At 53.7% G+C, this 15,143-nt stretch overlaps 2 protein-coding genes across 2 annotated transcripts in view; one reads left to right on the forward strand and one right to left on the reverse strand.

Annotated features, from left to right (window-relative positions):
- The window catches only part of USP7 (ubiquitin specific peptidase 7), a 32,740-nt gene extending 30,620 nt beyond the window's left edge, over positions 1-2,120 (forward strand). Inside the window, exons 28-30 of the mRNA XM_006913836.3 lie at positions 33-104; positions 256-346; positions 772-2,120. Coding sequence (XP_006913898.1) covers positions 33-104; positions 256-346; positions 772-878 — 270 coding nt within the window. The 3' untranslated portion in view covers positions 879-2,120. The remainder of the gene's footprint in view (positions 1-32; positions 105-255; positions 347-771) is intronic.
- Positions 2,121-8,500: 6,380 nt separating this feature from the next.
- On the reverse strand, positions 8,501-12,160 carry LOC107195825 (lipopolysaccharide-induced tumor necrosis factor-alpha factor homolog). Its single transcript, XM_015590937.1, has 4 exons — positions 12,046-12,160; positions 10,242-10,316; positions 8,811-8,955; positions 8,501-8,609 (listed from the first exon to the last, which is right to left on the reverse strand). Exons 1-4 carry the CDS (start codon positions 12,158-12,160, stop codon positions 8,501-8,503), a joined length of 444 nt encoding a protein of 147 aa, XP_015446423.1.
- Between the last annotated feature and the right edge of the window lie 2,983 nt (positions 12,161-15,143).

Genomic DNA, 15,143 nt, shown 5'->3' on the forward strand with positions numbered 1-15,143 from the left:
GTCCTGTCCTGTCCCGTTCCTCCCGTTCATAGGGCGAGCATTTCAGAGAAGTCATGAAGCGGATTCAGAGTCTGCTAGACATCCAGGAGAAGGAGTTTGAGAAGGTGCGCGCGTCCCGGGCGCCTGTGGAGTGGCTCAGCGGGCGGCCTGCTGGGTCTGGACTAGTAAAGTAGCCTGGACTTCTTGGCCAGAGGTGTGAGTGTTGCTGACATCCAGAATTGACGAAGGGGTTTCGTTTTCGTTTTTGTCTTTTAGTTTAAGTTTGCCATTGTGATGATGGGCCGGCACCAGTACATAAATGAAGATGAGTATGAAGTAAACTTGAAAGACTTTGAACCTCAGCCTGGTAAGACGACCGCCTCTCCCGCCTCGGTCTTTCTTCCGTGTGGGTTTAGGACTCAGAAGCAAGTGCCCTGTGGCTGGAGCGGGGTAGCCCTGGTGGTGCCCATTCTTCCATTTTCACAGCGGGGCGACCTGGGCTCGCTTACATCCTGTAAGGAGCAGCAGCAGCCCTAACCCATGAGTCCTCGTAAGGAGGAAGCAAGTGGCATGATCGATCACATAGGGGCTGAGAACTGAGATTCAGGGTCGCGGTGTGGGTGGCTCTGTGTGACTTGCAGGCTCTGCCAGCGTGGCGCTTAGAAGCCGCCGAGATGAGATGCTCACTTGACGTGGGGGTCCTTGGGCCCGCAGTGAGCGTGCAGCTCAGAGCCCCGGCTTCACTGTGGCCCAGCGTGGGCTCTGGCCTCACCGCCCCTCTCTCCCCACCAGGTAACATGTCTCACCCTCGGCCGTGGCTAGGGCTCGACCACTTCAACAAAGCCCCAAAGAGGAGTCGCTACACTTACCTTGAAAAGGCCATTAAAATCCATAACTGACCTCCTCCCCCGGAGCGCGCACGGCAAGGCCCGCGCGGGGCTGTGCGCCCCTTTTACAGCGAGGACTTTGGTGCGCGTGTGCTCTAGCCGGAGTCGTCAGCAAGAAGATTTGCTGCTGGTGTTAATTTTATTTTGTTGAGGCTGTTCAGTTTGGCTTCTCTGTATCTATTGACTGCCCTTTTTGAGCAAATGAAGGTGTTTTTATAAAGCTTGGATGCCAATGAGAGTTATTTTATGGTAACCACAATGCAAGGCAACTGTCAGCAGAATGGGGAGAAGAGGTTAGCGGGACGCCTGGCGCTGGCACGAGGTCTCTAGTCTGTGTCTAGTGCATAAGCTGCCTGGCTGCCTTCCCGGGGGTCCCGGTCCCCACCCCGCAGCCAGGAAGTCTTATGTTTAGGCTCGTCTGACATATTTCCTTCAGTTATACTTTTCAATGACCTTTTGTGCATCTGTAAAGGCAAAAACAGAAACTCACAAGCTAATAAATAGCGCTCTTTCCTTCACCGCGTGTCCTGTCGCCCCTTCCTCGGTTCTCCCCCCACTGCCTGGGTCTTTTTAACAAACCCGTCCCACGTCCATCAGCCACTACTGTTCTGCAGCCCGTTCGCAAAGTGGACGCACTGAATCCAGTCCGGACAGACATTCTGGGGTCTTTTTACTAAAATGGAAAGCACTGTTAAATGCAATTAAGGTGTACTATGCTGCCTCTCGGCAAACTTCACGATCTCAAGAGTTTCATACAAGCAGGTGAAAAAATTATATAAATAGAATTTCCTTAAAATGGAAGAGATGGAACAAAATAAAGGAGAGCCTTTTAGCAAAGAGGGCATGCTCACTAGTGGATAGCAAGCTGTTGACTTTGTAAAAAAAAAAAAAAAAAAGTTAAAATAAAAAAAAAAACACAGGAAAAATGAAATTGTATATTTAATGAATGAACATGTACAATTACCGCTGGGAGGAGGTGACTTTTTGTTGGGTGAATCTGCAAGTGACTCTCACTGATGTTGATATTCATTGTGTGTAGTTTTATTTCAGTCCCGACCTTTTCTTTTGGAGCTAATGCCAGCCGCGTGTCTAGTTTTGAGTGCAGTAAAATAGAATCAGCAAATCACACTTATTTTTCATCCTTTTCCAGTATTTTTTGTTTCTGTAGCAGCAGTGTACGCCAACTCTTCCTGTATATTGCCTTTTTGCTGGAAAATGTTGTATGTTGAATAAAATTTTCTATAAAAACTATAATTAAGTGAGTGACGTGGACGTTGAGGAAGATTTCTGCCGTCCCCAGAAACAGGCTTGGGGAACCTTTTCATTTGTACCAAGGTTTCACTGAGCTGTTCCCCCTCATCCCATTATTGCTGATGTACGATTCTGGCTGCCTTTTTTTTTTTTTTTTTTTTTAGCCCTTCCCTTTTTGTTTTCCTTTTGCTAGTCTCATTTCAGCTGAAGAAATGAAAGATTTTCCAGGTGGGAACCGTGTACAAATAAGATGACTGGAAATATTGCTAAAATCGTGGAAGGCGCACGCCAGACTATGTTGGCGCTGGAGCGGCCGTGACCCCCTGCAGAGCTCACGTCGGCCACTTGGCTTCTGGTGCCCGGCGCACTAGTCCTGGCCTCGGGGCTGGTCTGTAGCCCAGGGCGACTCCCCTCCAGGTGTCCTATGTGGTGCGCACACGTCCACACCCCAAGAGCTGCCCCCGGCGGTGCGAACGGCTCTGCCCCTGTCTCAATGAACGTCTCGATTTTTTTAAGTTTGGCTCCAGGCTGGTTATAGTCTTAGGTAACTGACACAGCATTCTCCCTGAAGTTATTAAATGACTGTTTTTACAAAAAACCTTTACAGTGTGGATGACGTGTTGCATTTTCTTTTCCACCTACTCCAATAGTTATGTTATTGAGTCCGAGTTCATAAAACTGATTTTGGGGGACAGGGATGGAGATGACCTGCTTTTCAAATGGCTCGCTGCACCCCCAAGAATGTTCCATCTTCTGTAAGGCGTGTTGCTGTTCCATGACCGAAGTCTGAGACCTACAGTGATGGCTCCCTGGAACCCACACTGTGGCATGAAGGGGCCATCCCACGTGACCGCACAGGAGCGGTGCGCCGGAGGAAGCGTGACATTTTAAAACAGCGTGCTGGGTACTAGATGCCATTGTCATCTCTTTAAGAGCAGTTCCCAGCGCACCTTCCCCAAATGTCCCTGCCAGCCCAACTTGGGGACCGCCTTAGGAATCAGTTGCTGACCTTTCTCACAAGAGCTTCGTGTCAGCTGCTTTGGGGACCACCACGTCCAGCAAGACGAAGGGCACGTGTCTCCAGCGGTGTTTGTGAGCCTCGCCATGTTAATAAGTACATAATTCCGTCTCCGCACAAGTGCAGGGGCGAGGCACCAGCCACGGAGGGGCCCAGTGACGCAGGTCCCTTGGGGTGACGGCCAGAGCTGTGCAACCGCGATGGGAATAAGCTGTGTTGGGAGCCACCTTCCTGAGCAAGACCTGAGGCGGCACCTTCCTCGTACGTGCTCCCCGCACCTAGTTTTGCGGTAGGTGATCGTGGCTTGGTTGGTATCCAAGACTGATATTTCCGAGTAGTTTGCTGAAACCTCAAGTTAAAAGCTGCCTTGTCTTTGAAGAGAGTGTGACAAGCTTTTGGCTTTGCGGGCTCTGTGTGGGTCTTCACGGGACCACGCTCCAGTGGACGGGTGATTCTGAGCTCCGTGACACTTAAGAGGTGAAGTCGTCACCAGGTTCACTGATCCCTGGACTAGGGAGAAGGGGCCCGTCTGGGGCACTGATGGCTGGGTGGCCAGCAGGTCAGCTCCCTGGATAAAAGGTGCACCGGAAAGACAAGTCCAGCCTTGCCCCTCGCTGAAAACATTCACAAACTGTCTAGTCAGAACCAAGTGTCCCCATGCTTGTCGCATGGCTAGTGGTGCAGCGTTTCCACCCAGGCTGGGCCCTAGGTTCTAACCCAGCTCCGTCTGGTGTAACCTGCCATGTGGCATGTGCACTGCCCAGGCAGTAGCTGTGAGCCACATGTGGCTGTTGAGCACCTGGTATGTGGCCAAAGTAGCTGAGGGAGTGAACCTTTTATTTAAAGTTCAAGTTGCCACATGTGGCTGACATCCACCACGTTGGATTAAACCATTGTAACCGAACTTGCCTTGTTTTGTGAGTTAAAACGATAAGCTCTCTCAAGGAGCTGTGGAATTAACATAAAAAACATTGGGCCTCAAGTTTTCCTGAGACCTTTTCATTAATGGAAGCCTTGAGGAACATTAACATTCTGGGTGGGGACAAAGATGAGGACAAAGTTCCCCGAGTCTGTGTATTTGCCACGGGACTTGTGCAGACTTGTCCTTCCCACCATCTTCCAGTGAGGCCTTGAAGCTGGGCCGTGGGGGTCTTCAGGAGCAGTTGGAGCAGAGGCAAAGGTGTCAGAGGCCCCAGAAGGGTGGGTGCATACAAGTCTGAGCTCCGAGGGGCTTCTGACCCACAAGTCAGTGGATGGATCCAGGGCTTGGCGTTCCCACCACGGTCCTTTGGTTAACCAACCATCTTGCAGTAAAATGTGGGGAGAAAAATTACCTACACTCAAGAGCCCCCATGAAGCCCACCTCCTGTGTTCAGGCTGATGCTGGCTTGACCCTTCCCCACCATTGAAGAGTGGGCAGCCCTCAGCACTTCCGGACCCCCTGTTGCAAAGTCGGTGTGGCAGTGGGGCGGGCGGCAGAGAGGTCAGGGTCAGTTGGATCTATGGGCTGGTTCACAGGTGTGCAGTTGGGAATGTGACAGTCTACACGCCCATGGTCCCTGCCCCTCACCCCACTGGGCATTGCTTCCTTCTCCAGACTCACTGCCCACAGCTGCTGGAAACGGGCAGGAGGTGTCCTGGGTTGTGACAGGCTCCCCAGCTACTGTTAGCAGTGCGGGGCCAAGAGGCCAGCGCCACACCCTCCCGTGTGCCCCTGTGATAACGGGGGAGGGCTGTGTCCTGTCCTGGCTCTGGCCACGTGTCATCATAACCGTCACCACTGAGCACACCGCAGAGCCACCAGGACAGACTCGAAGGCTGGGCACTCAGCCTTGCTAAGTGCAGAGCTGGCCTTGACACGGCCTCACTGCCACGGTACCGTCCCGCTTTCCAGGTCCCCCAGCCGGCCCCCCCTTTCAGATGACAGATGCAGGAACCCCGGGCAGGGCGTGCTGGCCACACCGCCCAGACTGCCCTCCTGGCAACCCCCAGAAGTTGGTGCAGACAGACCTTGAGTCACGATCCAGGGAGAAGTGTGCGTGAGAAGGATGAGGCCCCGAGCCCTCTGCGCCCCAGGCTGCTGCTACAGTGAGACCCTGCGACAGGAGAGCAAGGCCACCCCAGGACCAGGCCGCGGACATGAAAAGATTAAACGGACGTGGTGCTTTAGGCGAGGGCGTCAAAGCGAGGAGGCCCTGGCACGGCGGGGACCCCAGGGGCCCAGGGGACAGCCGCTACTCATCCTGACTTGCTGAACACGCATCCCGTGCAGCGGGACCTCGGGAATTTTTTAAAGAAGCTGAAAAGTCTGGATTTTTGATGTGATTCCCAATTTTTAAAGTTGGCAGATGACATTCTCTTAACACTGGGCAGTCGAAATCAGGAAGGCCTGGGGATTGACCCGTGGGCCAGACCTGTGAGGGAGGACCTGGGACGCCACCCACACTCAGCGGGCAGAGCCCTGACGCATCACAACACACTGCATCTGCCACGGAAGTCGCTGGGACTCATGCCGGTGTCTGTGGACTGTCTGGGAATCTGAGTCCAAATCCACAAGATGCCTGGCGAGCCTGGCGTCAGAACACCAGCCTGGAGTCAAGCTCTGCGGATGGATCTGGTCGCAGCCACAGGCCGGCCTCGGCCTCGCTGACAGGGCCAGGCATGCCTTGTGACTGTCACTCGCCCGGCCGGGGTGCCTCTGCACAGGCGTGGACTTCCCCTGAACCAGGGATTGACCTGTCTCGGTGACTCACTCTCCCTCTCAGTAGTGACGCTCGCCCTGTTTGAGACACACAGGCTCACTTTTAACACGGATCCCAGATGGTGGCCACCTGCGTTGTCGAGCCGGGTCCGTTCGGCACCTCTGTGTCCTGATTTATTACAAATGGGAGACTGAGTCCTAGGTACCGGGCGCCTAGTTTGCGACAGATGCTTCACCTTCTACTGTAACCCTAAAACCTAGTTAAAATAGGTCTTGATGTGGAAATTGGGAGTGCCCGTCCCACAGCTAGAGCTGACTCAGAAGCTGGCGCTCCCCTGGTCCTTGGCATCTGGGGGTGCCGAGAGGCAGAGGGACAGCTGCAGGGGTGTCTTTGCGGGGCTGACATTCCGATCTGGAGAAATCTGCCGTCCTCCCCCAGCTGGTGTGACAGATTTGCCAGCAGGTGCGGGCAGGGGGGCTCTCGCCTGACCTGGTTGGGCTTCCAGGAATCTCTCTGCCTGCCGGTGGCTTGATAAAAGGCCACCTCGCGATCAGTGATTCAATGCCTCCACGACTTCAGCTCCACACACGCGTGTGCACGCACACACACGCACGCATCTTCCCAGCACTGCATTCTCCTCCATGCTGCAGTTGTCTCGGGTAGATAGGCCCGAGTTCGCCTGCGACCGGTCTACTTCTGGCATCTCTGGGCCTCGGAGTCTGCATCAGCAGGATGGGAGAGCAGTGCCCTCTTGGGGCGGCCGTGAGCATTACAACCAACGCCTGCCACATTTTAGTGAATGACATGAACTTCACAGGCCCTTATCTTCCTGTAACTCTCTTCTGCCCCCTGATTCTCTCACTTTCCCTTTCTCTTTGAAATTCATTTTATAGAATACATTTTAATCGAAAAGAAGAGTGGGATTGTAGATTTTATATTTTGCCAAATAAAACAATCCTTTAATTGTGCCCTGGGTTTTCCTTTAGCCCAGTGGTCCCCAACCTTTTTGGCATCAGGGACCAGTGCTCCCATGAGAATCTGATGCCTGATGATCTGAGGTGGAGCTGAGGCGGTGATGCTAGCGCTGGGGAGCGGCTGCAAATGCAGATGAAGCTTTGCTCGCTGGCCCGCCGCTCACCTGTGCAACCCAGGGACTGGGGACCCCTGCTTTAGCCCATAGTTACACCTGAACTCATCCCCAGGCAGACCCCATTTCACCCACAAGGGATCCTGCTCCTAAGCAGACTTCGCAGTATAGTATCATAGCTACTGTGCTGTAACCACGAAGGAATTTTAAGGATTAAACCTCTTCTTGGGGGGCTGTGGATAGAGATTTGGGAAGATTTCCTTCCCCCCTCCCAGTTCCCATAAACCTACCTGACCCCACCAGGGCCTGAGAAAGTGACAGAGCCTGACAGTGGTCAGCCAGGCTGGAAGGAATAGCCGAAGAGAGGAGAGGCGGGCAGGGCAGCGAGGGGAAGAGTGGACGCATGGCGGATGGACAGCAGCACGGTAGGGGTTGGACAGCTCACAGATGGCCTCAGGGGACCCCAAGTTAAAAGCGGACTCAGTCTCGAGGGCGGGGAGTTCCAGGTAAGTGTCTGGCATAATCAGAGCTGAGGTTACTAATTCTCACCCGTGCTAATTGAGCTTAGTCTGTGCCGGACACTGGCTGCTGGTGATGACCGGAAGGGACAGGCAAGACTTGGGGCAGGGAGTCCCAGCGGGAACCTTTGGCTCCTTCCAGGAAGACCAGGGTGGGGTAACAGGGAAACAAAGAAATCATTGCAGGGCAAAAAGGATAGGAGTGGAGGGTGGCACTGAGGGGCTGGAGGGGTCCGGGACAAGAGGAGGGGCTGCAGGGAGGTGGCTATGCCATCCACAGCCACCAAGGCCACCGAGGTGATGGAAAGAGGGCATCACCTTGAGACCTGTTGGGTTTGGGGGGCCCCTGGGACACCCAGCGGGAGGGCCATGGCTGCAGGTGAGGACGGAAGCCTCAGGACTGACATGAGAAGACGCCCAAGACGGGGGCCTGGGGGTGCCAGCTGGACGGGGTGTCCTGACAGGGTGCACAGGAGGTCGCCGGGGGACAGCTGCAGTACAGGTGCACACAGAGCGAGGGTCAGGGCTATAAAGAAGCAGGACAGGTAGGAGAGGGGGTAAAGCATCCAGTGGATGTTGGGTTTAGCCCCGGGCAGGGCAGGGGGCCCCGAGTGTGGGCCCGGATGTGAGTTGAGGAGCGGGTGGCGGGTGAGGATGTAGATGACGGGAAGTACAGGTGCCCCCAGGCTGGAGTGGCAGAGAGACATTTCCACAGAGATGCGGAAGCTCGAGCCGGTAGGAAGGAGCAGGGAAAGGCGGGAGCTGGCTAACGGGTAGTGGTTTTTAAGGGGCCAGAAGAGGATGAACCCTGAGAAAAGAGGGTTAGGCTACCACTCGGCCATCATTCATTCTCCCGGGGCTAACTGAGCACCTACTATGTGCAGCCGTTTTGAGGGCCAACCTGACCTTCCATGGGGACAGGAGGGCGGAGGGAAGGATGGGCGGGCACCACCTGAGTCCCTCCACACCCCCTGGGGCAGGGGCAAGGTGGGGAAACCCCAGTAGGACAAACGCAAGCAGGGCAAAGGTCCCTTAACCGACATTTATTTCGCAGAGGTTCACAAGCGTTTGTAGCGGAAGAGTTCGCTGCGGCACACTGGACACGAGTGCTTCACGTCCATCAAGCTGTCCACGCAGAAGGGGACGAGACAGCAGCCCAGGGCACACCTGCAGCCTCAGGAGCAGCAGGCCGTGGGCTGGGGCCGGGCTGGGGCGTGCTGGACTCGCCGGTGGCCCAGCCAAGCTGGGCACGCCCCATCCTCGGTCCCACCCTGCCCCCCACCCCCAGGCGCCGGCCCCCCACTCCCAGGTGCCGGCTCCCCACCCCTAGAAGGCCCTCCACCACCGGTGCTCAGGGCCCCCACGCACCCGAACATGAAGAGGCCGGTACACAGCAGCCAGGTGAGGATCCCGGGGGACGGGGTGGTCACCGTGATGATGTAGTTCCCGCAGTACGGACACGGTAACTGAACGGGTATGGCGGACACTATCGTAGGCATGCCGGTGAACACAGCTTGGGGGGCAAGGAGGGGGCAGGTCAGACTGCACGGCCCCCTCCGCTTCCTCCCCGATGTCTGCCACTGGGGGACCCTCCCACAGCCTGCCCCACTCTGCGGGTGCTCCGTGCTCCCCTGAGCAGCCCAGACCTTCCAGGTGGGCCCCCCGTGTACCCTTGCAGCCCCTTTCCCTTCCACCGCCAGCCGTCAGGGCTCAGGGGCCTTCCTCGGTCAGGACACCGTCTCCCGTGGTCAGGGCAGCCAGCAAATTTGGGAGGGTGTCTGCGTTTAAACTTGATTAAGCTTCAGTGAGATCCCCAGCACATCCTGCCCATGCATTTATCATTCCCTTTCGGGTTTTCGTTTGACTCAGCCAGAGCTGGTTCCTAACCCTGCAGCTACAACACTCTGACTGACACCCTTACTAAGCAGTTGCATTGAAAAAAAAAAACTGAGCAAGCAAAAACGAAATCACCACCACCATCAGGAAAACCCCAGAAGCCTTCCTGGTGGCGTTCTTCCTGTCCGTTCCTCCTGCATCGGTCCAGTGGGGCCCCCAACAAAGTCCGTCGAGCTCTCTCGAACGTCACAGCCACGTCTGCGGCCGCAGGCGTGCAGACGAGGGAGGCCTTTGGTGCTGGCTGAATTTCTCGTCAGGAAGCCCGATTCCAGTGAGCTCTGGTGTCAGGGCCTGGTCTGGATGGACTGACCCGTGGACTGACCACTACAGACTGTGGCTTCTTCTGGGGCGCAGGGCGAGGGGGTGCTGGGGTTTGGAGAGCTGATACAGAGGGGTGTGGGCTCCCCGTTTGGCAGAGAACTAAGGAAAGAACTACATATGGCTAGAAGTGGGGGGAGGGGGTCCGGGGGCTCTGATGGCCTTTCCGATGGTGAGGATGCCATCTTTATTCTACCCACCCGGGATTTACAGCCCACCTCGGCAGCCCTCAACCTTCCGTGTTCCCAAATACTTGGTCAGGTTTGTTTAAAAAATCACACAGCCCAGGCCCCAGCCCGAGGATTCTCTGTGGTTAGGGGTAGTGTGTTCATTTACAGAGTAGACAACAGGATTTCACCCCATAACCATTTCCTGAGCACCTACTGTGTACTGGCACCTCCGCCCCCAGCACCACTGATTTCACAGTGGAGAGAAGGGCCCGTGGCCAATATGACCACCGTGCACTGCAGGAAGCCCACAGTTGTGGGGCAGGGGGGGAGGGCTTCCCAGAGGAGGTGCCCTTTGTTTGGGCAGAGTCTCGGTGGGCGGTCCGGGCAAGGAGAGGAAGCAGGCGGGGTCACTCACCTTTTTGAACAAGTTGGGGGCCCGGGAAGTACGCCGGAGGAGGTGACTGCGGCGGGGACGGATTCGGTGGCCGCTCTTTGGGGAGAAAAAGGAAAAACGTCCTCAGCTCTGAAGACTCACCGAGCTGAGCACTTGGCCAGCCTGAGGGAGACTCCCATTTTACAGGAGGGAAAGCTGAGGCCCGGAGGAACGGCTGAGGTTCCCCGCGGGAAGATGAGCGTGTAGATGGAGGCGCGGGCGGCGAACCCGGGCCTTTCCGACTCCAGCCGGGAGGATGTAAGCTCTTCCTCGAGCCAGTGCCAGAAAGTCGAGGAGGCAGAGGTTGCCCAGAGCCCCATAACCATTTTTTTTTTTAAATCTTCAGCATTTATTTCCTGCCAGACTCTGCCCTCAACACTGTACATCCCTCACTTCGCTTACTCCTGCCAAAACACCAACCAAGGTAGCAAGGTGGCGTTATTCCAGTTTCGCAGATGTGCAGAGTCATCTCAGAGAGGTTCAGTAACTTGCCTGAGGTCCCCCGGTAAATGAGCATCAGAGTCAAGGACGGAATTTGATAGGCCTGCCTCCAGAGCACACGTTACTCAGGGTCGGCCCCTTGTCTCTGGTCATGATGGCTCCAAAAAGGGTCAACGGTTTATCTGCTCCTTCTGGGAAGGGCTGTTTGGACCCAGGGCCTGCCTCCGTTCTTCTCAAACTTGGCTCCTTCCCGACCCGAAAGGGGCTTCTCACGGTATGTGGACACCCAGCTCTGTCCCTCACCTCACAGTAGTCAGCCCTTGGCTGGCCCTTGGGAACCAGGAGGAGTTTCTGAATGACCCCTGGGTGCAGGCGGAAGGCTGTTTGGACAAGGAATTCTGGGATCCTGGGTCCCCAGAGTGTGGTCTGGGAGAGGGGCGGTTGGGAGCCCCGTAATTTTAATGACAGTGTGGGCAAAGGATGGGGGTCCCTGGTGTTTCATTGGGAACCACGAGGGTGCTTTGCATGGCAACCTGCTCCTCCAGAAAAAGAGCCTCATGGCTTGAGGGGTGCCTGGGTGCTCCCCTCCCAGAGCCTCCCCCCAGAGTCGGAGAAACCAGAAAACAGGAAGCCCCCCCTCCCCCGCCACTTCTCGCCACACAGTGTAGACTCCATGGGACAGGAAGAGGTTTCATGCTCGCCAGCTGCCCCCAGCAGCCCTGCCACAGGCTCGTTTTCGTACCCATTTTACAGGTGGAAGTCAGAAATTAAGTCCCTGGCCCAGGGCTGCCAACTAGAAAGTCATTCTGATCCCACACCGAGTTAGCAACTGCCCAGCCCTGCATCTACATCTCTTTTAATCCTCTCGACCATCTTTCAGATGAGAAAAAACAGATTCAAGAGATTCGGTGACTTTCCCAAGCTCACATCAGCGTGGCCAGGACCTCCAGCCCACCCTGCCCCATCAGTCTAGGTATCCTTGGCCACACGGCGGGTGGGTCAGGGGACGAGGGGCAGGTCATACCTGATATAGGGGAGTCATTAGCTTTGTCCTGCAATTCTCCTGTGGCACTTTAAAAGAAGGCACAGGATGTCAGAGGCCCCACTTTGTCCCCATTGGGTCAGGTGGTCCCCAGGTTGGTGGGGTACGACAGGACTTGGGGTGGGGATTGAGGACAGGAATCGGCCCCCAGCTCAGCCTGCTTTCCGAGGGTTCCCCTGCATCAGCCTGTCCAGCCCCCAGCTCAGCCAGGGGACACACGGTGTCCTGCTTTCCGAGGGTTCCCCTGCATCAGCCTGTCCTTGGCCTCTCCCACCCCGGGCACCTGAGTGGAGGGACCCTTACCCTGGGGACAATTCCATCTTGATTCCTCGGAGGTGCTTTGTTCCAGCAACGGTATCCGGGCAGCGTCGGGTTCCAAGCTCTGAGCGGATGGGCTCTTGTCCTTAGCTGTCTTCATCGTGGCCTGGTTGCCTATGGACAGGAATGCAGGCCTCCCCTGGTGCCCGTTGCTGGGCCCAGCTCAAGTGGAACAGCCATTGTGACATGTGTCCTCAGAAGGGCCAGAGGGGTGGGAGGGCCTCAGCTCGAGGGACCTCTGAAGACGGCCTTCCCCACTTGTGCACTGCCCCCCGCTGCGGGCGGAGTGGGAGCCGGCGCCATGGTTCGGGGCAGGGTGGGAGAATGGATCCCGCCCCTTACAGAATCTGATGAGAGCTAGTGATTCTGCTTTGAGGGACTTCCTGCTGTATGCAAGGTCTAGCGGTGAGGATACCCGTGTCCTCTTATTTAGAAATGTAGGCAGGTATATTCACACATGTACGTACGCACGTGTATATATGTACATACCCGTGTGTACACACGTATACGTTTGTTTCTGTGCAGGTACAGATGTGCAAACACAGATATGTGCATACACACATGTACACACGTACCACAGGTGTATACACACATTTCTGTGTGTGTGTTTGTGTCACAAGTCCAACAGCCTCTCCTGCTTGTATAGCTGTGTGAGTTTGGGCAAGATTTTCACTTTCTCTAATCCTCTATCCCCTGGCTTACTCATCTGTAACATGGAGATGATAGTTAACCCAGGTAATGGGTTTGGCCAAGTGCAGAGAATGATGCCAGCATTGTCATCGTGAAGTCCAGAAGAGATGTTCCCAATTGCAGAGGGTGGCCTCTGTGCCCGGGCTGGCTCGGTGCCTTCCTCGGGGTCAGAGCCAGGATTTGTGAGAACAAAGGCACATAGTGAGGTCTGTGCACTTGGCCACTGTACTATTTGGCTCCTCATGATGCCACACAACACTGGGGAACATTCGAGAGAGCCTGCTCGTCTATCAGGCTGGCAGAAACCAAAAGTTATGGCCAGTCTGGGGGAAAACGGGATTTAGTGATATCTAGCAGAGTTACAGATGTGGTACTTTTTCGAGAACTCCATCCCAAAGATAAACTAGCAACACCATATCAAATCACCTAGGCACAAGGCTATTCAATGCAGCAGCAAAAAGCTGGACATAACCCACACACGTCTATCCATCTAGCTACTCTGCAGCTACGGAAAATACAGGGAGGAAAGGAAGCAAGGAAGAGAGAGAGAAATGGGGTAGGGGGAAGGAGAGGAAGGAAGAAAAAGGAAAAAAATGATAAAAGGAAAATCTATATATTAATATGTTGTAGTCTCTCCAGGATATATTAAGAAAAACAGACAATAAGATCTATATCTATATCTATATCTATATCTATATCTAATCTATATCTATCTATCTATATATATCATTACTTTCCATCCAAGGAAACAGGGAGAGAGCTATATCATTTCCAAGAAGAAATAAAGGAAGGATTAATTTTAAAAAATAAAGTGGTCGACGTTGAGGAAGACAGGGATGAAAGCAGGCCCTCTCTAAATATACTTTGTTTTATGAGCTTGACTTTGGAACCATATCATTACATTTACTAATTAAAAAGGAAGTAGATAAAAAAGAAAAAAAAAAAAAAGCAACACTGAGAAACGGAAAGCAACCCAAATCAAACAAATGGGATTGCATATCAAGATCTCTTACACGGGACACAAAGCACAGCCATAAAAGAAAAACCTGAAACACAACTTCATCAAGGCCGCTCTTCAAAAGACACCGCAGATAAAACGAAAAGCAAGGCACAGGATGGAAGATTTGCCGTGTATATGTGTGACAAGGCGCAGGCATCCAGAATATAAGAGAACTCTTTCAACTCGACGATAGTTATTTTTTTAAAAAATTGCGATATTAAAAGTGGGAGAAAGACTCGAACAGACGCTTCATGAAAGAAAACATAGGAACGGCCAATACACACATGAAAATATGCTCAGCATCTCTAGCCATCTAGGAAATGCAAATTAAAAACCGTAGAGACCCGTAGTTAGGCTGTGAAAAACAATCTCAAGTGTTGACAAGCGTGTGGAACTCCACCTCGTATACTGCTGGTGTGAGTATAATAAAATGGTACATCACTTTGGACAACTGGCAGTTTCTTAAAAAGGCAAACTCACGCTCACCGGTGCCTAGCAATCCCACTCCCAGATTTTTACCCAGGAGAAATAAAAACATAGGTTCAAAAAAAGACCCGTATGAGAAAATTCATAATAGCCAAAATTTAGAAACAATCCAAATGTTTATCAGCGAGTGAGTGGATAAACAAATAGTGTATATTTATACCAAGGATTGCCGCATGGCAATCGAAGGCCTGAACTAAAGATGTATTTAGCGAGGTGAATACATCTTAGAAAATGGATTTCGAACAAAGGAAACCTGACCTAAAAGAGCACATGGCCTGTGGTTCTGTTTATTTGAAGTTCTGGCACAGGCCACGCTGTGACCTGTGGCGAACGCGAAGGTGCCTTCTGTGAGGGGGCAGAGTGTGCCCGGCATACCAAATGCCACTTACATCACGGGCGCTGTAGGTTTCTGCACGAGTCCAATTGTTTTTCAGCTGATGGGGGAAAAAATTTGTCTTGAGGAAGCCCTTTGCTAATTGTCACAAAGGCGTTGTCTTCCTGGAAAAAGGAAACGCCTGGCTCCAGGTGACCATCTTGCCCCCTCTGTGTCAGTCCCTTACCAACGCCCATGGCGTCCACGCCCCTGTTGTGTCGGTGTCTGAGAATTAGTGCTGACCGCATCCCCCAGCGCTCATCGTGGAGAAGGTGCTCAGTCTCTGTAGGTTGAATGCGCAATGGATGACCGAGCGAATGGATGAATGAACGAATAAACATATGCAGGAATGAATAATACTCCACTCATCACAGCCTGTCCCATTCGGCTTGAAATCCCCTGGATATGACTCCGCTGGACTTGTACGGACTTGAAGTTACACATCTTGGAAAGGGATTGGGGACTGTCTCCTATAGGGATTTTGAGGACGATGGTTCCCTTTACAAAGGGCTGGGATCCTGGCGGCGTTTCTGA

The sequence above is a fragment of the Pteropus alecto genome, unplaced genomic scaffold (genome assembly GCF_000325575.1).
Source record: "Pteropus alecto unplaced genomic scaffold, ASM32557v1 scaffold44, whole genome shotgun sequence".
Taxonomy (NCBI): Eukaryota; Metazoa; Chordata; class Mammalia; order Chiroptera; family Pteropodidae; genus Pteropus; species Pteropus alecto.

What these genes read in the sequence shown, in the direction of transcription:
- LOC107195825 (XM_015590937.1), bottom strand. Translation starts at nt 12,160, where the DNA reads ATGAAGACAGCTAAGGACAAGAGCCCATCCGCTCAGAGCTTGGAACCC. An exon ending in AAGATGGAATTGTCCCCAGG is followed by an intron (nt 10,317 to 12,045) that starts GTAAGGGTCCCT and finishes TTCTCCCCAAAG; the next exon opens with AGCGGCCACCGAATCCGTCC. An exon ending in ACCGGCCTCTTCATGTTCGG is followed by an intron (nt 8,610 to 8,810) that starts GTGCGTGGGGGC and finishes CTGAGGCTGCAG; the next exon opens with GTGTGCCCTGGGCTGCTGTC.